Consider the following 23,766-nt stretch of genomic DNA (forward strand, 5'->3'; position numbering starts at 1 on the left):
ATTTCTTCTCACCTGGTGGATGATTTTCCAGACTATCTAAGAAAGCAAAAAAGGGGAGAAAAAAAAATACAAAACGAATAAATGTTACCAAAGGCAAGATAAGTAACTCTTCTACCTAGTAAAAGAATGTATTTAACTTTTACAAAGGAAACAATTTCGCATTACATTAAAATAAAAGTTTAAACATGAAAAATATGTCAGTACTTAATTTTTAAATCATGAAATACATTTTGAATGTCTTTAAAATAGATATAAAATATATGCTTACATTTTATATTGGCAAATTTTAAATGTCTTTTGTGCATCCTCTTAGCATATGGGAAACTTGAAAACTAAATTGCTGAATGGAATCAAAAATATTATTTACTAAAAATAATTTCTGTTAGTAGTCTGAGATTTTAGTGCTTTATATTGCCATCCAAATCCGTTTTCTCTTATCAGAAATTTTGTTTTAGTAGACACATAAACTGAAATGAAAGAAGAAATGAGCCAACACGTGTTGTTGCGTACAGCTCTGAAAAGCTTTGATTGTACTAATCCTGTTAATGTCCAATTCATCTGAACAATTACAGACAAAAAGTAATTAAAATCTTATGAACAGATTTAATTCATCATGATACATTTTGGTTTATTCATAAGTACGTTATCGATTATAAAATTTTGTTAATAGTTAAAAAAAAAAATCAATTACTCTGTTACTGTTCGAAACTTGAAAGGAATTCGTCAGTATTTAAACTATCGAATAGAAAACCACTTAAATAGTATTTGAGATGTAGCATCTAGTTCCTATTTAAAATTCTATCCCCCAATAGGACGATCATAAAATCTGTTTTCAGTCGATTTTTATTCCGTAGTTGCTTAATGTTTCTACAATTCCAAAATTACATAATTTTCTGTTGCTAATTTTCCAGTGTCCAATTTTCTGTTGCATCATTTTATTATTAGGGATGTTTGAAAGTATTTTTCTTGACGAAATTGTTTTGTTTAACTTTTCAACATTTTTCGGAACATGTAAATCAACTGCTTCCTTTAAAAGGTTACCTAGAGAATTTACATAATTTTTTTTTTTTTTTAATTTTTGTTGTACAAGTAAAATAAATTTACATAATATTTTGATGTAATCATCGTTTTAGTTTTAGTGATAATTTAAAAACAATAAATATTAATCATTAGTACCAATAATGCAAAAATTAAGTAAAAAATTTAAAATAATCGGTTTTGGAATCAGAAAATAGGGACACATTCTTCCAATTCCAACACCTCCAAAAGTTTCGATTTTTTTTAAAACTTTAAAGACTCATTTCGGTATAAAATTTAAGATTTTTTGTTCGCTTTTATATATTTTTACTCATTTTTTCTATTTTCTATTTTACCTTCTCAAAATGCTGCCCTCTGGCACAAAACGTCTCCCCCCACGCCACTGCTTTGAGTCGTATCTTCCGACAGAGGTAAAGAGGTAAATATTAAGAAGGCAATCAATTTCAGTTGAAAGCATTCTGCATCTAACATTACAGACCAATTATTAGTGTCCCTTCCCTCCCCCCACCACCATCCATGTCACTGGTAAAACAAGTATTTGAATCAAATAAAATACGCATCAAGTGTGCTTGAAAGCCAAATCACAACGTAATATTAGGAAAATAAACAAATATTTTACTTGTTTGAAATTTATCACAAACTTATTTCAGAGGTATACTCCATCTTCAGTGTGTTGTTTTGTTTCTTTTTTTTTCTTTTCTTCTTCTTCCTTGCCATGTTGTTAAGTTGGAGAAAGCTGGCGGTTGTATTTTGAAATGTTTGAACTGTGCATAGGCAACGCGAGAATAACGTCAAGAATATTACGTTGTGATTTGGCTTTCAAGTGTACTTGATGCATATTTTATTTTATTCAAATTAAAACAATGTTTCTAGATGAAATCTCATCCTTGAAGTATTTGAATCTAATTTCATTAAAAATACTTCCTCCCCACCAGCATCTAAAAAGAATAATTTTTTTTTTTTCTGTCCATTCAAAAGAAGTTACCGAGAATCTAGAACAAATAAATTTCAAAATATTGAGTGAACAAAACAAAATACTTACTGAGCAATTCGTGGAAGCAACTCATTATCCTTCCTAGAAAATAAAAAAAAATGTTTTTTTAAACAAGCTTTTTTTTGACAAATAATTTGAAATTTTATCTGAAAATATATTTTTCCTCAGATTTTTTTGTTTTTGGTAACCTTGCAGTATAGTTAACAGACAAGAAATTGAAAAAAGATTACCACTAATAACTTTCACCAAATGCATTAAAATTTAATTTTCTACGACCTGTATACCTGTAAAGTGTAGAAACTGATTCTTATATTTATTCTTTTTGAATTTGTTATCACAAAAAAAAATAGTGTCGACAGCAACATTTAGAGACGCAAATATTTTGATTCTTGTGTGATGAAAAAATCTAATTTTGAAAAAAAAAAAAAAATGAAAATAATTTTAGAACGTTAAAACTAGTCATCTCGGTAGAAAATACTATTTTAATGCATTTGGTTATTTGTTGTTTTTTGTTTTCTCAGTTCTAAAGTTCAGATTTGTTTAGATTTCTCAGTTCTACAAGATTGCCTTTTCTTTATTAGTTTTTTTTTCCAATATTTGTTCTTCATACAAAAATTTTTTTAAAAAACTAACGATTTGATTTTTTTACTAAAAAAATTGTCTATTTTTGGAACAAATTGCCAAATTACATTTAAAATATTTTTCAAATTCGATAAATTCAGAAAAATTTTTTGTATTAAATTAATTTTTGTGAATTATTGGATAAAATATTGAATATAATTTGTTCTGCATATTGATAGTTTTATATATTTAGGGAAATAATTTTTTAAATATTCTATATTAATATATTTCTTTTTGAAAAAGAGATGATATTCTCGAAATATTAAAGACTTCCACCATGTAGGTTATCTCAAACAGGAAGTTCATATTTACTAATTTGTATTTGTGATTGTTTTTTGGAAAATAAATATACGAAGATAAAAAAAAAAACCTACAAGATCTTTGTTCGTTTGTTTATTTTTGTTCATACATCACATCACTTCAACACCTGGTTTCCTTCATTGCTACAGTCTTCTTATACTCTCTCATATTTTATTTTAATATTCAGTTGAAATGATATGAATATATGATGGATGTGTAATGTGACTGTTTAAGAAAGGCTTAGGTCTAATGACCTATAAGGAAGATTAGGGAGATGTGGCCAGAATAGAAGACTTTGTTGGTATGGTTACACTGAAAGTGGACTTACATGTAGAACAGTTCATGTAGTAGGTTCAGTTCACAAGTTTTAGGAATGTATTATAAGATAGTGGCTATTTATAGTTATCAAGGGGACATAACTCAACGAAGAATAACGACCTTTATGTATAATTTATAGCAAAATACTTTTGTTCTATAATGTAAAAATTCTGCTGTCATATTACAAGATATCAAAGAAAACAACATAAAAAAGTCGAAATATTTTTGATTTACCAAGCACAAGTAAATATAAAAGAGTAATGGGGATATCTGTTCAACAAATATAACTGATATGAGAATGCTACAATGTATACGTAATCCAAGTCTTAAAGATGGGCATAGATCTGATGACATTCAGTTAACATGTACCTGCATCGCTATGATTCAAAAAATCTTCTACTAGATTTTCATAATCCGTTTAGATGATATTTCAATACAATTCTTTCCCATCTGGTGGTTCATCAAAAAGAAAGAAGAAAAGATAAAGGAGGGCCACTTAAATACACTTACTTGAGTTGATGTTGTGAAGAGAATAACTTCACTAAATTTGTGCAACGGCATTCGCGGCCAATCACAGTCTACAACAAAAACGACGAAAGAAATCATGCAATGAGAATAGGAAAAGATGACATGTTCAATATCAAGTCTGCAAAACTTAAAAGAAATTAAAGATGTTTTTTAATTGAAAGTTTTAAAAATTTTAATAGTCTTTTGATTTTGTCTCTTTAGGGACTTAACTAAATCTTAGACATATTCTTCACTGATAAATTTCTGAGAAATGTTTTCAATTCATCAAATGGTTTGATGTATATGAAAAAACATACTTCTCTAAAAGCCATACTCTGAAACTGATAGTGATCGTAAATAAGATTCAGCTTAGAACTTAGAAAAAGGACTCATATATCTATAATATAAAGCTGAACATCTGTGTGTGTGTGTCTGGTCACGAATAGGCTCCTATATGGTTGACTTTTTTTAAAAAACTGCTTACATTTAATGATAGAAGATGTATCGAGACACAGGAATGGGTATGTTTGATCTGGCATAATGATGATTTATTAAAATTGTGGGGTCTGCGTACACGCCTGGTCCACAAGTATGGAAATAAAAAATTTAAAAATTTAAAAAAAAAACGTTTACAAGTGTTTTTGATATAGATGTACATAATACTTTGATAAGTATGTTTTAACTTAAATAGGGATGGTATAATTGTGGGGTCTGCGTTCGCACCTGGCCTCCATAGAATGGAAACAGGCACAAACTTTAATAAAGACTTTTCATATCTATCTGCGTAAGTATACTTTGATAATTATGTTTTAGTTTGAAGAAATAATAAATAAAATTATGGGGTGTTTGAATTATGTTTTTAGTTTGAAGAAATAATAAATAAAATTATGGGGTGTTTGTTCGTGCCTGACCTCCATAGAATGGAAATATGTCACAAAGTTTAACAAGGTTTTTGGATATAGATCCACAGAATATTGTGATAAGTGTTTCAGTGTGAACAGGTATGGTATAATAAATTATGGGGTTTATCTATTTTATTTTTACTTTCATCATATTTTGCTTGGTTTTGATACCTCCAAATTCGAAGCTATCTCTTTACAACTCTTCCTTTTCATAAACTATCATACTTTCATAAATCAGAGTCCATTTTCTGTAGGCTGTTTTTGAACCCAGTCTATAACGGGTACTTTTGCTAGTATACATGTATATATATATATATATATATATATATATATATATAATATTTCCTGTAGCAATATAAAATGTCATATGGAGATTTAATATTTTATGTATCAATTTTCAGTATTTACTACGATAGTGTTCAATACATAAACAGAGCTCGGTATTAATTTATGAAAATGTATGATAATTAAGCTACACAGAATTTTCCATGTTTTATTCCTACAGGGAATCATTTAACCTGATGATTCCCTATGGGGATGAAACACAGAAGATTCTCTGTAGCTTAATTGCCATATATTTTCATAAATTACTATATATATATATATATATATATATATATGTGTGTGTGTGTGTGTGTGTGCATGCATGCGTTTGTGTGAAGAAAAACATGTTTATGTATACATATTTTATTTGGATAGATAGATATTTTAAGTAAATAAAAAAAAACTGTAACACTTACTGTTGGTTTAGTGAGTGCAACTTCAACTTTATCTTCCAAAATTTGTTGCACCTGAACCAATGATTTATTTGGTTTCACAGGATACAGCAAACTGCTGGCTGTTGTCAAAGAAAACAATTGACATAAGAGAATAATTTTTTTAATGCAAATTCTGGTTTAACCAAAACTTGTTTTTTGGGAGGGGAGGAGTAAGTAACATTGAGTAAGTTGATTAAGCAACGAATCTTCAGATTATGAAAAGAAAAAATTTTGAAATTAACTCATGAAATTAACTTCATGTAAAATGATCCACTTTTCATCCCCAGAATTTTTTCAATATTCTCTAAAATTTTATTTAATTTTTTTTGATCAAACATCAAATCCTCAAATTATTGCAAATATATTTTTTTAATTTATTGTTCAATTTTCAAAGGGAGGTCCAATTTACTATGTAAGTTTAATATAAAATGATCACTCTGGCTCAAAATTCTAAATAGGCGATTGTAATTGAGATTTTTTGACTAAACACTAATATCATTTGCATTAAAAAAAAAAAAAAAGTAAATAAATTTTCTTGCTTTAAAGTAATAATATAATTTTTTCACACATATACACTGTATGCTAATTCAACTAAAAATAAAAAATGAGATTCAACTTGTTTTAGGCGATTTCATGTAAACACTTTGAAAAACTTGGCCGTAAATATAAAAAAAAATTATTTTAGAAATTTAAAGTGGAGGATCAGTTTTTCATATAAATTTAACATGATCACCAATTTCCAAGCCAGCATATAGCATTTTAAAGACATATAACCTTCTGAGAAATGCCAAATGACTAAGAAATAATGGATTGAAAAGTTGATGATATAGGAATAGGAGATAACTTGTAAACAGCCTAAAAAACTTGAAATTAATAAAAAAAAATAAAAAAAAATATTACAATGCCTTCCCTTAACATTACCACTAACTTTAATGGGGGATGTTAAAAAGGACGGCAAACATTTAGTTCGGATGGCAATAAGTAAAAACACAAAAAATATCCTCCAACATAGACATAAACATTGATTTCCAAGAAATTAAGAACCTGGAAAAGATTTAACTAAATTAATTACACGTCCTTAAAACACTATCTGGTCGAAAAGTGGATGATCATTTTATGTTACACTTATATATTGAACTTATTCTTCACTTAAGCTCTAAAATATATTTAGATATTGTTTGTTAATATATTTTATCATCCAGTTTTTTAGACTGTTTACATGTAATCAACAAATAGTAGAAGTTCATTTTTATTTTTGTGTGATCTAAATATTTTGTACTGATACAATAATACTTTTTTTTCAATAATTTAAAAATTTGGAGTTTAATCTATAGTGTAATTGTGAGAAATAATAATCGACCTTAAAATTTTAACCAAAAAAAAAAAAAAAAGGTGTAGGGGAGATAACTCCAACTTTTAAATCTGTACTATTGCCTGTTAAAGAGTAGCCTCCCTTTACTCAGATCTTTTCAACTTGTTTCTTGTCATCTTCTATCATATTCTTTCTTCTATCTATCTTCTTTTTTTTTTATTAATAAAATAGAACCAATTATTCCCTTACAGAAAGAAACATTACAGGTTGGCAAATGCAGACATCATATATAAAGTAATTATGATCAGATTACTAGCCATTATCTTATGTAGGTTTTGCATATATTTGTAGTCGCATTTATCAGTTACTAGCATGGGTGCCCGGCGTTGCCCAGGTGTTTGGAGGTGTGTGTTGAGCAAAAAAAAAAAGTGGTAGTAGGAAGGCAGGCTCGAACCCGTACTGCAAAGGACGTGAAAAAAATGTGACGTTTTTGCTGTTACGATTACCGCCATACCGGAAGTGACGTAGGTTTAAATTAAGGCTAGACAATCAAAAAGAGGGGATGACTTTCGACAATATAGGCGAACAAAGCGACCCCTCCCTGTAGAAAAGTGCCCAGTGGAGGGTGAAGAAATTAATGTTTTTAGCCAATTTTCGGTATTTGTTGTCTGAAGGGTCGAGCTTCAAAACGATACTAATCTTGTGAAAATCCGTCGCCTCTGTCGAAAGTTTTAGGCAGACCTCAAATTTTCGACCCAAACCGATTAAAAAGCTTGCCCTATCTCTGAAAACCCTTTATGTAAAATTTCAAATGTTTAGACCAGAAATTGTCTGAGTAATTTGGTAGAGACCGCAGAGGTCAAATTTTAAAAATATTTTACCCCTATTATGACCCCTTAACATTTACTGTTTTGGGCTCAAATCAAGTTATTAAGTTAGATCCATGTCCAAGGAACCTATATCTAAAATTTCAAGTGTTTAGACCCAAAATTGGCAAGGAGTTTGGTAGAGTTCTCAAAGGTCAAATCGTTGAACTTTGACCTCTTAAAAGTCAAATTTCTGGCTTAAAACTGATTAGAAAGATTTTCCCAAATCTCACAACCCTGTATATCAAATTTCGAGTCTGTAGACTTAAAATTGACAGAGTTATTATGTAGGGAAATGTACAGACAGACAGACAGACACTTTCACTTTTATAGATATATAGATAATAAAATCTTATATCAAGTCCTAGCAGCATCACAATCCAAACTGCATCTTAGTAAATGGAGGTAGCACAAGTTTTTCTCCCTAATTATTTTCTTTGACAAATTGTGACTAAATAAACATGCAGAATCGCATTTGGGATCTTAACATTCTACACATGAATGTGTTATACAGACCGTGCTGAAATACTAACATTATTATTTATTGACCAAGTCTTAACATGGGAGGCACCTAACAATTAAGTAAACAATACCTACCGTATACAGTATAAGTAAAGTATGTAATATATGGCATGGTCTGTATTCTGCATAATTACAAAAAATATGTTGCAATATAACATCTATACCAACGCAGCAAATTCTACATAGGTCATGGCCACCATTCTACAACACTTGATGACTGTAAGAAACAGTTGTTAAGGAAGCTAATGCCCACAAGTCACTGCCTCAATAATTGACAGTGCTTACAAGGGCCCACCTGGGCCATCGGTTAAAAGTAATCACCTTAAAAGATTAATGTCCCCCCCAGATTCTGCTAGCTGGCAATACCAAACAATGCAAGACAGTAGAATCCATATGCCACCAACAATTTTCTTGAGCCAAGAATGACTACCATTAGCAACCATCACCATCTACCTGTGTTCTGTGTTAATATTTCATTAGCTGTTTAGTAAGTAATTTACATCTTACATATGACAATAGTACAGCATAATCACGTTGACACACCGGTTCCCGCTGGATCACCGAAGTTAAGCAATGTTGAACCTGGTTAGTACTAAATGAGTGACCATTTGGAACTTCTCTGCTTATCTCAGCATTGTTTCCAGTCATCCTGAACTTATCCTTGCCACTGGACTCAAACAGTGTCGATTCAAGAAAGGTGAGGTTGGGTATTGCGCAATCTCTGCCACACAATTATATGCGCAACTTCCCTTACAGGAGGATATCCTTTGTCTTTTGAGACTGAACAAAAGCATCGTACATACGACAATGTACTAGATAATCAAAAGTTATTTCGTTTTCAGGGGGCGAGAGGTGGGGGTAGAGATTTTGGCTTTGTGTTATATTTCCACTGAGCAACACTGGTACACAGGTCCTGCTAGTTTTAAAATATTATAATTGCGTTTTTAATTTTTAAGTTAAAAATATTTTGTTGTGAATTATTCAATTGTTTTCATTAAAAAAAATTTTTTTTAATAAAACAGTGCATCTCTCACAGATTTGTAAACTGTTGTGATGCCTACCTTACAGACAATAATAAAGTCTTCCACTTACTATAATGACCAGGAGACTACATCTCTTGTCGTTATGCACAAATCATGCACACTTGGTAGTTGGATGACATATAACCACACGATTTGTTGTATTTGTTTTTCTGTTCAATAAATTTAGTTTCCACTAAATACAGAGTTAATAGTTTTTTTTCGGGACCCTTACCGGTCCACAACATAAACTTAAACATAAACTGACGGGGAAAACATTGCTCATAGAGATGCTAGGATGCATGCAAGAGAAAAAAAAAAACAACAAAAAATTGTAAACTTGTAATTCGTAACACTTTCTAACAACAAAAAATTTTTACTACCAGTCATGGCAGGTTCCCGATCAGAAAACTTAATCCATGGATTCTTAGAATTATCCGCTGGAAACTGTAGATCTTCTTTTCGTAAATACTAAAAAGAAAAGAAAAAAAAATTATTATTAAATTATTAAAGAATGATAACCAATCGCAAGTACAGAGCATAAAATAAGACATAATTAAATTGGGTATTGATTCAACCATCTGCAGGTGTTGCAAAGCTTTTCATCCAAGCAAATGATATAAACTTTAACCAGAAACTATTACTATTAGACAAATTAAATTATCATCTTCTTATGTTTTCTTTTACTTAGGTCACTATTTATCAAAGCCTGGAGGTAACTCAAGAATAAGGGTAAAGTGTTTAGCTTTGAGCACAGATAAGAATAAGGGTAAAGTGTTTAGTTTTGAGCACAGATAAGAATAAGGGTAAAGTGTTTAGTTTTGAGCACAGATAAGAATAAGGGTAAAGTGTTTAGTTTTGAGCACAGATAAGAATAAGGGTAAAGTGTTTAGTTTTGAGCACAGATAAGAATAAGGGTAAAGTGTTTAGTTTTGAGCACAGATAAGAATAAGGATAAAGTGTTTAGTTTTGAGCACAGATAAGAATAAGGGTAAAGTGTTTAGTTTTGAGCACAGATAAGAATAAGGGTAAAGTGTTTAGTTTTGAGCACAGATAAGAATAAGGGTAAAGTGTTTAGTTTTGAGCACAGATAAGAATAAGGGTAAAGTGTTTAGTTTTGAGCACAGATAAGAATAAGAGTAAAGTGTTTAGTTTTGAGCACAGATAAGAATAAGGGTAAAGTGTTTAGTTTTGAGCACAGATAAGAATAAGGGTAAAGTGTTTAGTTTTGAGCACAGATAAGAATAAGAGTAAAGTGTTTAGTTTTGAGCACAGATAAGAATAAGGGTAAAGTGTTTAGTTTTGAGCCCAGATAAGAATAAAGGTAAAGTGTTTAGTTTTGAGCACAGATAAGAATAAAGGTAAAGTGTTTAGTTTTGAGCACAGATAAGAATAAGGGTAAAGTGTTTAGTTTTGAGCACAGATAAGAATAAAGGTAAAGTGTTTAGTTTTGAGCACAGATAAGAATAAGGGTAAAGTGTTTAGTTTTGAGCACAGATAAGAATAAGGGTAAAGTGTTTAGTTTTGAGCACAGAAAGGGCATGCAGAAAGTTGTTAGCACTTGTTTTAGCTAGGCGGGTATTTGTTGTGAATGTTTTCTGAGGAGGGACAAAAGGTAACGCTTACACACACCAGATAAAACGATGAAATTTTCCCTTCTCATTGGTTTTGACGGATAACGTATATACTTGCCCACCCACAAGGGCAGAGTTTGGATATCAATTCATGTAACATCCAGCTCCTAAAAGAAGGGGCACTTTAGATTGGGACACAAATAAAACAATCTCTTACTTACCAACCTAGAGCAGAACACTTTGATCTCAGCAATGTAGACAAAAGAATTTGAAAAACTTTCTAAATATACAGACATGAATGGGGTTGGAAGTGGCAACTGAACACAAAGACAATAATGGTGATAATATTAGATACTCACAAAAGATGCTGCTTAATTTATCTGTGCTGTATCTAGAAAGCTCAACATATTCAAACAGAAAATCATATGGACTTTCACTGCACACATTTTAAGTTACTGTCAATATCAAATGAAACAGCAAGTCGTGGGAACATATACCAGAAAGAACAGTTGAAAATAAATCGTACCCCATCTACTTTAACTATGCAATTCCTAGAACCATTAAACCTGACATAATGATATAGGACAAGAAGGAGAAAGAAACAACCTTAGTAGAAGTTAGTGTCCCCAAATGATGATGGGTTAAACAGAGGTAAGAGGAAAAAGATAACATCTAACGTATGATGAAAAGAAACTGGAATTTTAGGAAGATCACCATCATTCCAGTAATTATGAGCAACTGGACTCCTGAAAAAGAATTTTAGAAATTACCTGGCAAAATATATCCAGTAGACCAAGTGCAAGAGAAAGTCAAAAATTGCACTTAAAGGGACAGTTAAAATCTTAAGATCTCTCAGTTAAAATATATCAGATAGCGAGTTAATGTCTGGTATCCTGGTAGTATGCACCATCTCCGCAGTTTAATAAGAAAATTGAAAACAAAAACAATATATACATATATATTCACATATAATATGAGTTTATATATATATATTGTTTTAATTTTTCTACTCAGTCATAAAAATTTACTAATACACTCCCATGATATCTAGTTCTTACAAAAAAAAAAAAAAAAAAATTGGCATTGTTTTATTTATACATTTCATTAAATTATTTTGATTTTATCCTACTATGATTTCCCAATACAAATAATCACTGCTCCCTTTCATTTCAAGCTCTCACGACTCACGAAAATGAACTTAACATATAGTATTCATAACTTAATGCCCCCTCCAAAACCAATAAATCTCAACTATTTAAGTGATAAAAAAAAAATCGTACATATTTCAGAAAATCCTTCATAGTCTATATGTAACATTCTAGACTACAGATAATGTGATCAAGAGTTTGAATTTTTCTAAAGTCAGCTATAGTAGATGTTATAATACCTCGGAATATAAATGTACATTTTAATAATGAATAAATAAATTATCTAGTGCTAAACTCAAAGTCATTAAAGCCCAAGGCCACTAAATTTGGAGTTCTGAATAAAGATGCAATGTAGAGCTAATAATTTTTTTTGTTTTGTTTTTTAAATGTTGAATCATTTATTTTCTGATAGAATAATCTTCTATTATGATTTTTCTGCTTTTCTTTTGAAGAATTATAAACTTACAAAGCAAATAATAGTTAACTAATAAAATGTCCTTTTTCATAACGAATTTGCAAGTATCAGGAAGTTTCATTGGATGTCCTGTTAGTTTGGCAAACCATGAGCAAACGCAAAGCATTTCCACGAATAAAGGTGATGTACGGGCGCTTTTAAAACAAAGTCAATTTATAACAGGTCACAGTGTAGTGAATCGTAAACAGACCAATGCTGTTGAGCTAATGAACCGTCTTCGTATTATTCTTCTTAAAAGCGTCAGATTTATATGTGAAAATATAAGCGTTATCACAGGCGTGCAGACTTTAACTACTTTTGGAATAATTCGTACAACTTACCTGGCCAACCTTTTCAAGTTTAAAACCAGGTTTTTTTGCATCATCTTCATCCTGTATTAAAAACAAAGAAAAAGAAAATCAATTTTTCAAAAATAAAATTCAATAAAAAATCAAAACACATTAATATTAAAATTATGCAACCATATTTTCCTAATACAATGCCTATAAATTAAACAAAGTTAATAAAAAAGATATTTGCAAAAATCCAAGAGAAATTCCAAATAAAATAAAATCTGCCAGAAATATGAATAAATATACAACAGATCCAAATTTCAGATAGTCACCACCATTATCAACATCATCATCATCATCGGTTTTATATATATTTTACATGTCAGCATGTGTTGCTCAACTTTTAGATATTCACTCCCAAAGTAACTTATCTCTGGCTCTGTCTATATTTATCCCCCTTTCTATTAAGCCACTCGCTATTTCTCCCATGTTTTCCTTGGCCTGATACCTCAACTGTTTTACATCTACTAATGAAAACACTCATCCATTTTTTATATCATTAATACATTTAATTTTTTAAAAAATGATAAAATAAATCATTTTTATATGTGACTCATCATTTTTTTTATGACATCAGCATCAGCATCATACTCATTTTAAAATGTTTACAATCTGGTATGTGTTGAACGGTTTTTAGAAACTGATTTCTAAACTAACCTGGACTTGCTATCGGAACTGTTATACATCTATTAAATGAGTAATGATGTAAGATGTCTAAATACCACCTGCTTTTCATAAATGCTTCTGTTCTACTGTTTAAAAGAAGGAACTGGTGATAATCAAACAAATCGAGAATTAATGGACTCTCCCCATCAAGGATAATGTATGAATAACTCCAACTATTTTACTTTTTTTTTCCTTATTGGGTGAGGTTTTGTGGGGTTCTTTTGGAACCTGTCTTTTGTTTTTTGTTTTTTTGTCGTAAGAGGGGTTGTTTCTATACATGGTGTCATTTCTTGAGATTGTTCTTTTTGGGGTTGGGTTTTAGTTTGGGAACTTTGTTCTGTTTTGGTTATAATCTTTGTTATATAGTCTTTGTTTTCTATGATGATTTGTTCATAGTTTTTTTTAAATCTTCCATTAGTTCTTTCATTTCATTGAGTAGTTTTGTGAAGACTTCGATTTTGATCTTGGAAACGTTTTTGTTGTATTATTATTTAGTTCAGAGGTGAGTGAGTGAGTGAGTGTATTTGTTTAACAGCATTTCAACCTCTAAGAGTCATTTAATGCCAAAAAAGTTTCAGTTTCTTGTAAAAAATTTTTAAGTTTCTTGAAAAAGTTTATCTTTTGAAGCAAGATGTTTTAGGTTTTCCGAAAAATTGTTTTAGTTGTAAGAGATTTGTTTTTCAAAACTGAATTTTACTTGTTTACTTTATAGGAGTTTGAATACATTTGTTTCTTTTAAATAGTTTATGATTTGTTGGGGTTCCACTTCTTGGAACACTTTTCTAATGTTTGTTGTTTTAAAATATTTCTTCTGAGTGTGTTTGTGTTTTCTACATTCTGTCAGCAGATGTTTAATTGTTAGTTGTTGGTTGCAGAGTGTGCAATTTGGTGTTTCCTCCGCTTTGATTAGGTAGGAATGAGTTAATTTTGTATGTCCGATTCTTATTCGGTTTAGTACAATTTCTTCTCTTCTTCCTTTAAAAATTTTTTGTTTTTCGTTTTTAATTATTGGTTGATGTTCATGCAATTTGTTTGCAGTGCATTTGTTCCATTCCTCTTGCCACATGTTTTCTATATATTCGTTGATTTTTCTTTTTAGGTCTGTGTGTGGTATTTTAATTTTTTCCATTTGGTGGTTTGTGGCTTCTTTAGCCAGTTTGTCTGCTTTTTCATTTCCTGGAATGCCGACATGACTTGGTATCCAGGCTATTATAATTTTTTTATTGTTTTTTTCGGTTATTTCATTGTATTCTTGTATAATTTCTGTGATAAAAGGGTGTTTAGATTTTACTTCAAGGGCCATGATACAGGATAGCGAGTTTGTATGTATGCTTTTTGTTCGTTGATGTCTTTGATGTGTTTGAGAGCTATTTTGATGGCCTGCAGTTCGGCTGTATATATTGAAGCCTCGTTGGGAAGTCTTATTTGATATTGTTTTTGTCCATCTGTGCATGCTGCACTTGTTCCGTTTATAGTTTTAGACCCATCGGTGTATATTTCTATGTATTCTGCATATTTTTCTCTTAGTTCTCCAAAGTTGCTTCTGTTTGTTATATTATTTGTAATGTTTTTCTTGTAAGTAGTAAGTGTTATGTCGGTTTCTGGTTTGTGTAATGTCCATGAGGGTCTGTCGTTTGTTTTCTGAGTAATTATATTGTCGGGGTTTTCATTGATTTGATGTATTATTTCTTTAATTCTGTGTCCAAAGGAGGGTATACTTTTTGGTTTCCTTGAATAAGAGTTTGTACATTGTAAGTTGAAGGTAGTTTTGTATGTTGGGTTTTCGGGGTTGGTTTGTAGTTTTGTTGCATATTGTAACGCTAGTTTTTTCCATCTTAAGTGCAGGGGTAGTTCTTGGGCTTCTACGTGAAGGCTTTCCATTGGAGAAGTTCGGTAGGCTCCCAGGCTAAGTCTTAAACTTTGATTCTGTATTGTTAGTAGTTTGTTTTTGTAGGATTTGTAAGTAGAGCTGTATATGGCACAACCATAATCCAGTTTGGATCTGATATGTGAGCGATATATTTTGAGCATTGTAGCTTGGTCTGCTCCCCAATCTAGTTTTGATACTATTTTTAAGATATTTATTGCTTTTAAGCATTTTTGTTTTAATTTGTTAATGTGCTCCTTGAAGTTTAGTTTGTTGTCTAAAATGATCCCTAGAAATTTGGTGTGTTGTACTACTGGTATTAGTTGTCCATCTAGTTTGAGCTGTGGGTCAAGGTGGTATTTTCGTTTCCTACAAAAGTGGATACATGTGGTTTTGCTTTTGGACATTTTAAATCCATTTTGGTTAACCCAAAGGTCTATTTTGTTAAGGCAATGTTGCATTTGTCTTTCAATAGTTGGCATATTTGGTGATGAGCAAGTTATTGAAAAGTTGTCAACAAATAGTGTTTTTTCGAACCCCATGTTAACATTTTCAATTATACCGTTGATTTTAATTAGAAAAAGGGTGGCAGATAGTACGCTACCCTGTGGTACCCCTGTTTCTTGTGTGTGTTGATCTGATGTTGTATTTCCTAAGCATACTTTAAATGTTCTGTGGGATAGGAATTCTTGGATAAATTTTGCTAGGTTTCCTCTGATTCCCATATTATGAATATCTTTCAAGATTCCATATCTCCACGTGGTGTCATACGCCTTTTCGATATCAAAAAAGATTGAGACCACGTGGTGGTTTCTTATTAGACCGTTACGAATATATGTTTCTAGCCGAATAAGTTGGTCATTAGTACCTTGATTTTGTCTAAATCCGCTTTGGTGTGTAGAAATGAGGTTATATTTTTCTAAATGCCACATTAGTCTTGTATTGACCATCCTTTCTATTGTTTTGCATATACAGCTTGTTAAGGCGATAGGACGATAATTGGTAGGGTTGGAGTGATCTTTTCCTGCTTTAGGAATTGGGATGATATTGGAGTCGAGCCAGTGTTTTGGAAAATTGTTAGTCCACCATATGTTGTTAATTATCTGTAAGAGAATGTTGAGAGATGTGTCTGGCATGTGTTTTAGAAATTGGTAGTGGATGTCGTCTGGACTGGTAGCTGTATCTTTACTTTTATGAATTGCATTTTTTAGTTCTGTTATAGTGAAAGAGGTGTTATAGTATTCTTTGTTATTGGATGTGAAATTGAGTTTTTCTTTTTCTGCGTTGTTTTTGTAATTTTGGAATTTGGGGGAGTAGTGGTTGGATGATGAGTTTTGGCTGAATTCATTTGCGATTATGTTTGCTATTTCTTTTTTGTCTATAGTTTGTCTACCATTTGGTGTACTTATATTATTTATTGGTGTTCCAAGTTTTTTTCCAGTTATTTTTCTTATTATTTCCCATGTTTTTTTTGATGGCGTGTTGTTGTTCAATTTGGAAATGTAGTTTTGCCAGGTTTCTTTTTTGTTTTTTTTTATAATATAGCGTGCTTTTGCTCGTGCTTGTAGGTATTTTTGAAGGTTGGGTTTTGTAGGATGTTGTTTGAAGTGTTTTAGCATTTTTTTCCTGTTGGTTATTGCTTGCTTACATTCTAGTGTGAACCATGGCGTTGATTTTGGGTGTGGTTTGGTGGAAGATTTTGGGATTGTCTTGATTGCTATTTCATTTAGTGTATTGGTGAAAGCTAACATAGGATCTGGTTTGTTAACTATTTCTAGATTTGTGCAAAGTTTGCTAAATTCAGTCCAATTAGCTTTATAAATTCGCCATTTTGGTTTTGATTCTTCTGTTGTAGGTTCTTGGGTTTTGAGAAAAATTGGGAAGTGATCGCTGCCGCACTGGTCGTTATGTACCTCCCATTGGAAGTCCATAAATATTGTGGGGGAGCATAGTGTTAGGTCGATAGCTGATAGCGTTCCTGTGCCTGGGTGAAGGTATGTGTGTGTTTTGTCGTTAAATATAGTTACTTCGGGTGATTCCAGTAATGATTCAATGATTTTCCCATTTTGGTTAATATTCTCACTTCCCCACATTTTGTTATGGGCGTTGAAGTCCCCCATTAATATAAAAGGTATGGGGAGTTGTGTTATGAGATCTTCAATTTCGGTTTTGTTTAGTTTATGTTTAGGTGGAATGTATATTGAACAAATAGTTATTGGTCGGTGAAGTGTAACTTTAATTGTTATTGTTTGTAGGTTTGTTTGGAGTTGTAATTTTATATGTGGTATCTGTTTTTTTACTATAATTGAAGTGCCACCTGTGGCTCGATTATCTGCTTGTGATCTGTTTGTTTGATTGTAGATGTGGTATCCTTTGAAGTTGATGGTGTCCGTTTCTTTTAGAAGAGTTTTCTGTAGGCTGATTATGCTGGGGTCATATTGTGCTATTATATGTTTAATTTCTTCATAGTTTGGTTTTATACCTCTGCAGTTCCACTGTATGATGTTTTTATTCATTTCCATAAGTAAGTTCGTTTATTTATTTTTTTTCCTTTTTTTTTCTGTTTGGTTTTTGTTTAGGTTTTTATATCTATTATTCTATTGATTTGTTGTGTTTTGAGTGGTTTTTGTTTTGTGTTTACTTGAACTGCTTGGTTCCTCAGTCTCCATTTTCTCTTCCTGGTCAGTTCTGTTTTTGGAGCTAGATTTTTTCCTCTGACTCTCTATTTCAATCAATTCAAATTTGTTTTCATTTTCGATTAATATTGTCTCTGTTTTTTGTTTGCTTTGGTTTTTGGAAAGAGGATTTGTGTTTTCCCGTTCTGTTTCCATCTTTCCAGATATTGTGTTTTTATCTTCTGCTTTTGTCCTTGTACGTGATTTGGATCTTTCACGATTTATTTGTGGTTTTTGCTGTTCGGGTTCTTTTTTGTTCTTTGGGACTTGTTTTAGATCATTTGACTGAGTTTTCAAAGATACTGATATTTGTTTCTTGTTTTCGTTTTGGTTAGTTTTTAAAGTTTCAATTAGATTTTTGAGTTTGGAGATTAGTTTAAGTAGGTCTTGGTTTTGGGTTTGGTTTGTTTGGTTTGAAGTTTTTGTAATATCTGCGTAAGTGTTTATTTTTTCTCGAGAGCTTGCTATTTTCCTCGCTTCAGGAAAGGGCACGTTTTGTTTGTGTTTTATTTCAGCTATTTCTTTTTCTTTTGTGTAGATTTTGCATATTTTAGAGTATGCTGGGTGTTTTTCTTGGCAATTTGGGCATTTCGTTTCGTTTGGGCATTCACTTTCATTATGGTTAGGTTCTTTTATGCCACATTTTCCACATACTTTCTGTCCTTTGCATGCTTCTCTGCTATGTCCATATTTATGACACTTATAACATCTCAGAGGGGCTGGTATATATTGTTCTACTTTTTCTATTGTGTATCCGATTTTTATTTCTTTGGGAATTTTTGGTGTATTGAAAGTTAGTATGTAGGTTTTTGTAGGTATGGTTTGACCATTCCTTTTTATGTTTATTCGGACGTGATCGATTACTCCCTGTTTTCTTAGGGCATTTTCTGTTTCTTCTGCTGTAGCCAAGGTTAATTCATGGCTTTTTATAACACCTTTTGATGTGTTTAGTCTTTCATGAGCATAACTTTTGCATTTATAGATATGGAATTTCTCCATCTCTAAGATGTTTTTTGCGTCTTTATAGTTATCGACGGTGACAAGTAGATAGCCATTTTTCATTTTTTTTGCTGTTTTTGGGTTGCTGTTTTGAGACAGAATTTTTCCAATTAAGAATGGAGATAGATCGCTGATTTTTTTTCCTTCTAAGGTTTCAATTACTATGAATCTTGGATATTTTTCTTTATCAATTATTTCATAGTTATATTCTTGTTCACTGTCTGAGCTGGTTACGTCAGAGTGGGTTCTTTTCGATTTTGTAGTATTTTTTTGATTTCTGGGTTTTTTGTTTGGGTTTATTATATCCATAGAAGTTTGTTTAGATTTTCATCTCTCTTGCTCCCCACCCTCCTCGGAGCCCGAAATTGGGAGATGTTAGGGGGGAAACCCATTCGCCCTTTCATCCCAGGGATACAAAAGAGATATACTCAATTGATTGAGTTTGTTCCATCATTTCCTGTTTCCTCCTTTAGTTTCTTCTTTCCCAGTTTGATAGAAACGTTAGTTAGGGAGCAGTTGTGTGGTTTTTGTCTCATCAATTGATTGGCCCTTGCCATCGCCTTCTAACACTTAACTGGTTTGTCTATGTTTGTAGTAATGAAATGTATTATCTTTGGATTAAGTTTTTTTTTTTATTTTATTTTTTTTAGACGTTATAATTGACGTTTTCAGTGTAAGTGTTAGGGCTTGACATGACTAGCCGATTGGTTGGATCGGGCCTCTCCAACCGCCCGTCTAGCCTAGTACAAGGCCAAAGTAGAGTGTTGCTACAGATACCTTTATTTTCCCTAGGCATCGGTTGTTCAGCCACCAGGATCCTTTTCCTAGGCATCACGGGTTGCCACCCAGGGCCAACAGGTAGCCCTGTTGAGGGACTTTTACCCTCTGCAGGGGGGGCAGTCGGCGTATTCTAGTGCCCTGCCGACAGGGTCAACCGGGAAGTAGGGAAGGAAAAAAGGAGGGGGGAAAGGGGAGGGGGCTGTTGTTTTTATTTTGTTTTTGTAGAACATAATTAAGTTTTACAAAATAGAATAGAAAACAAAAACAGAAATCGATGTAGGTGCATTTTGTCTCAGAAAGCCAATAGGCAGCCTGATCTGGTAGCACCAGAGTTCAGAGGTAGACTGTATATTTATTTTTGTTATATCAGCATATTCTGTGTTTTCTGCAAGGCTATGGGCTTCTTGAAAAGTTACGTGTTTTTGTGGTTAATTTTCTTTTTTTACATTTTTGGCATCCCATTGAATTTGCTGTTTCGTGTGACTCATTTATTATCATGTCCAATATCGTTATACTTGATTATCAATGAAGCTCTTTTTTTCCTTCTTTCTATTTATATTCGCCCCAAAAACAAGGCAGATTACCACCGAGACATAAGGGTGCACTCAAAGTAGGGAGTTGAGCAGAAAGATGTCTGTTCACATAATTAAACTTTTTCACATTTGCACAGTTGGGGTAAATAAGTTACAGGGAAGGAATTCCAAAATCTAGATGTTCAAACAAAACATTTTCAGAGTAGAAGGTTCTCATGCATGGGTGGGATTTTGCTGCTTGTCAGATTAGTCAGGAGAATGTACATAGAGGGGCACCAGTGCTAAGAGTTCATCAGAGCACATTTCATTAAAGTACTTGTAAAAGAAGCACAAGAATGTAACATTGTGGTGATCAGAAAGGGGTTGGAAATGTGTTTTATATTAACTTTGTTTAATTTGTAGCCACTCTATTAGTATTCAAGGGGTTCGAGCTTGGTTAACAGTAGGAGGCTTATTAGATTGGAGATTCTTTTGTTAAACCCTGTCCAATAGAGAGAAACAAGTGGTTGATGTATTGGCGAACGGTGATTTTGCAAAGATTTAGGATACTGCTAGATGCGAGTACTTTTCTAGTGTAATAAAGGGAGCCCACCTTCTTTGCAGCAGGCTTGAGATCTCAACTTAAATATATTTTAAACTAGACAATCCATTGTGTACAGTATATGACATGATTTTTTTTCATTTCGAAGTTACCACTTATCAAAGCCTGAAGGACACTCGAGGATAAAGGTTAATGAATGTATGGTGGTAGTGTAGTAATCATTAATGGCATAAATTGAGTAGAATTCGATTATTTATGGGGATAGCTCAATAAGAACTTGTAAACAATTAGAATTGAAGTCTACCATGTTGTATTAAACCAGGAAGCAGGCCAGCGGAACAGTGTTCCACAGACGGACAGTTTTGGAAAGGAAGCTTTGTTCACGGAATCTGCGTTTAGATTTAGGCACAGCTAGAAAGTGGGGAAAATCAGTGGTTGTAGCTAGTCAAGTGTTTTTTGTGAAAGTTTGGCAAGAGGGAACCATAGATTGGAGTTCACTTGAGCACTTACCATGAAAATAATGATAGAGACAGGCTCGCAACGTCTCTTCTGTTGGAAGGAGGTTACAGGGAAGAGAAAAACGCATCAATTACTAGGTTTCAAAGCTGGTTTCGAACTCTATTAAGGCTAGATAAGGCGTACTGAGCAGCTCCTGCCCAAATGTGGCAACAGTACTCCATTTGAGGGCGTACCTGGCTTTTATACAGATAGAGGATTGCATCGGCAGTGAGATACATACTGAAACTGTAGAGTGATCCAACCATTTTTCCAGCAATCTTGGCAACAGATTTGATGTACGTGTTCTACTTCAGACCAGGAGCAAAGGGAGCCCTGATCACAAAGGGTGGAATTTATTGCAATGTTCTTGGCAAAAAGTTTTGCTTTGTAAGATACTGACAAAATTATCTCAGGTCCATTGATGATGATAAGGACAGAGGATACATTTGTTTAGGACTGTTTGTTATTCATCAAAAACTGGTGGGAACTGAGCATAACAATCTCTTGCATTCTTTATTACTCTTTTACAATGGTTGCTGGCAGTCTTAAAGATGGCTTTAGTTTCACAACATCTATTATCTTGGAAGCAATGGAAATAGTGATTTTTTTTTTTTTACACAGGCATCACATTATCAAGACCAAGAGGCCAATCGAGGATAAGTGTACAGTAAAAATTGGACAATATAGTAATCATTAGTAATGAAAATTCGGTAAATTTGTTAACTTATATGGAACGGCTCATCAAGAACTTATTTACGTTATCAAGAACTTATTTACGTTAGACTTGAAGACAACCATATTGTAGTCAGCTGGAAAGCAGGAAAACGGAAGACAATTCCACAGGCGTGCAGTTCTAAGAAAGAAGCTTTGTTCATGGAATCTACATTTAGGTTTAGGCACAGATAAAGAGTGGGGGGAATTATTGATAGTGTTTTCAGCTAGACAAGTGTTTCTTGTGAAAGTTTGGCAAGGGGGGACCATAGACTGAAGCTCAGTCGAACACTTTCCATGAAAATAACGATACATCAGAGACAAACTCGCAACATCTCTTCTGTGAGATAGAGGTTGCAGGGAAGAGAAAAGGACATCTCCTACGAGGCTACGAAGTCTATTTTGAACTCTGTCAAGGCAGGACAAGTCCTTTTTAGCGGCTCCTGCCCAGATGTGGCAACAGTATTCCATCCTTGGACGTACCTGGCTCTTATATAGAGAATTGCATCAGCAGTGAGATATCTACTGGATCGATAGAAAGAGCCCACCATTTTTCCAGTGGCCTTGGCAACAGATTTGATGTACGTGTTCTATTTAAGATCAGGAGTAACGGTCAAGCCCAGAAGCTTGTCAAAACTTGAAGCCTCCTGAAGACGAGAGCCATTCATTTCAATTGATGCCAGAGGTGGATCAGAATGTTGATGATGTAAAGAGAAAAGCTTTGTTTTAGATGCATTAAAAGTAACCAGCCACTCCTTCCCCCATTGTACCACATGCTCAAGATCAGAGGAGAGAGAATTGGAGAGAACTTGGTAGTTTACTGTCTTAGATGTGCTACCATAAATGGTAGTGTCATCAGAATAAATGTCTACAAATGATGTAAGGATGTGATCTGGAAGCTCATTAAAGTAGATCAGGGAGAGAGTTGGGCCCAGGATGGACCCCTGAGGGACTCCAGCATTAATACTGTGAGCTTCTGATTTTTGCCCCTCAACTACTACTTTTATGAACCTATCAGAAAGAAATGATTTAATAATTGAGAAGACATTTCCAGCAATACCATAGCTAGAGATCTTGTGAAGTAAACCTTTATGCCATACCCTATCAAAGGCCTTAGATATGTCAAGAGCAATTGTCCTAGAAAGGTTGCCTCCATCGAGAAATGTAACTGTAAGCACATCTGCTGTAGATCTAGCAGAACGGAAACCATATTGAGTGTCACTAAAAAGGTTATTTTTGTTGAGATGGTTGATTACTTCTCTATTTAACACAGATTCCAGCAACTTACTCATGACGCACAGGAGACTTATTGGCCTGTAATGAGAGGGGGATGAACGATCACCTGAATTCTTAAATACAGGGTATACTGATGAGATTTTCCAGGGTGATGGGAAGCTATTCTCCTTAAGACAATGTTTAAACAGTTTTGTAAGTATGGGCGCTAGTTCTGGTTGAAGTTTTTTGAGTACTATAATTGGAATACCGTCAGGGCCAGTTGCTTTACTGGAATCAAGGTTTTTGATTAGCTTGGCAACATCACATACAGATATATGTATATCACATAGTGTGTTTTCTGATACAGGAGGAAATATTGGGGGTTGGCGGCCTTGGTCGCAAAGGGTAGAATTAGCTGCAAAGTTCTTGGCAAAGAGTTTGGCCTTGTCTGATGCTGACGAGATTACCTCAGGTCCATTGATGATAGTTGGGATAGAGCACATGCTTCTGTTCAGGATTCTGTTTGCTATTTGCCAAAACTGGTGGGAACCAAGCTGCTGATCAGCTACTTTGGACTTGATGGATTGAACATACA

At 33.0% G+C, this 23,766-nt stretch overlaps 1 protein-coding gene across 1 annotated transcript in view; it reads right to left on the minus strand.

The window, feature by feature from the left end:
• Positions 1-23,766, minus strand: part of LOC145283670 (anaphase-promoting complex subunit 4-like) — a 213,306-nt gene that overhangs the window by 130,629 nt on the left and 58,911 nt on the right. Inside the window, exons 18-22 of the mRNA XM_080132681.1 lie at positions 12,675-12,725; positions 9,541-9,628; positions 5,421-5,518; positions 3,782-3,849; positions 2,081-2,113 (exon numbers count right to left, since the gene is read on the minus strand). Of these exons, the coding sequence (XP_079988807.1) occupies positions 2,081-2,113; positions 3,782-3,849; positions 5,421-5,518; positions 9,541-9,628; positions 12,675-12,725 (338 nt within the window). The remainder of the gene's footprint in view (positions 1-2,080; positions 2,114-3,781; positions 3,850-5,420; positions 5,519-9,540; positions 9,629-12,674; positions 12,726-23,766) is intronic.

The sequence above is a fragment of the Euprymna scolopes genome, chromosome 8 (genome assembly GCF_053919585.1).
Source record: "Euprymna scolopes isolate OS-2025 chromosome 8, ASM5391958v1, whole genome shotgun sequence".
Taxonomy (NCBI): Eukaryota; Metazoa; Mollusca; class Cephalopoda; order Sepiida; family Sepiolidae; genus Euprymna; species Euprymna scolopes.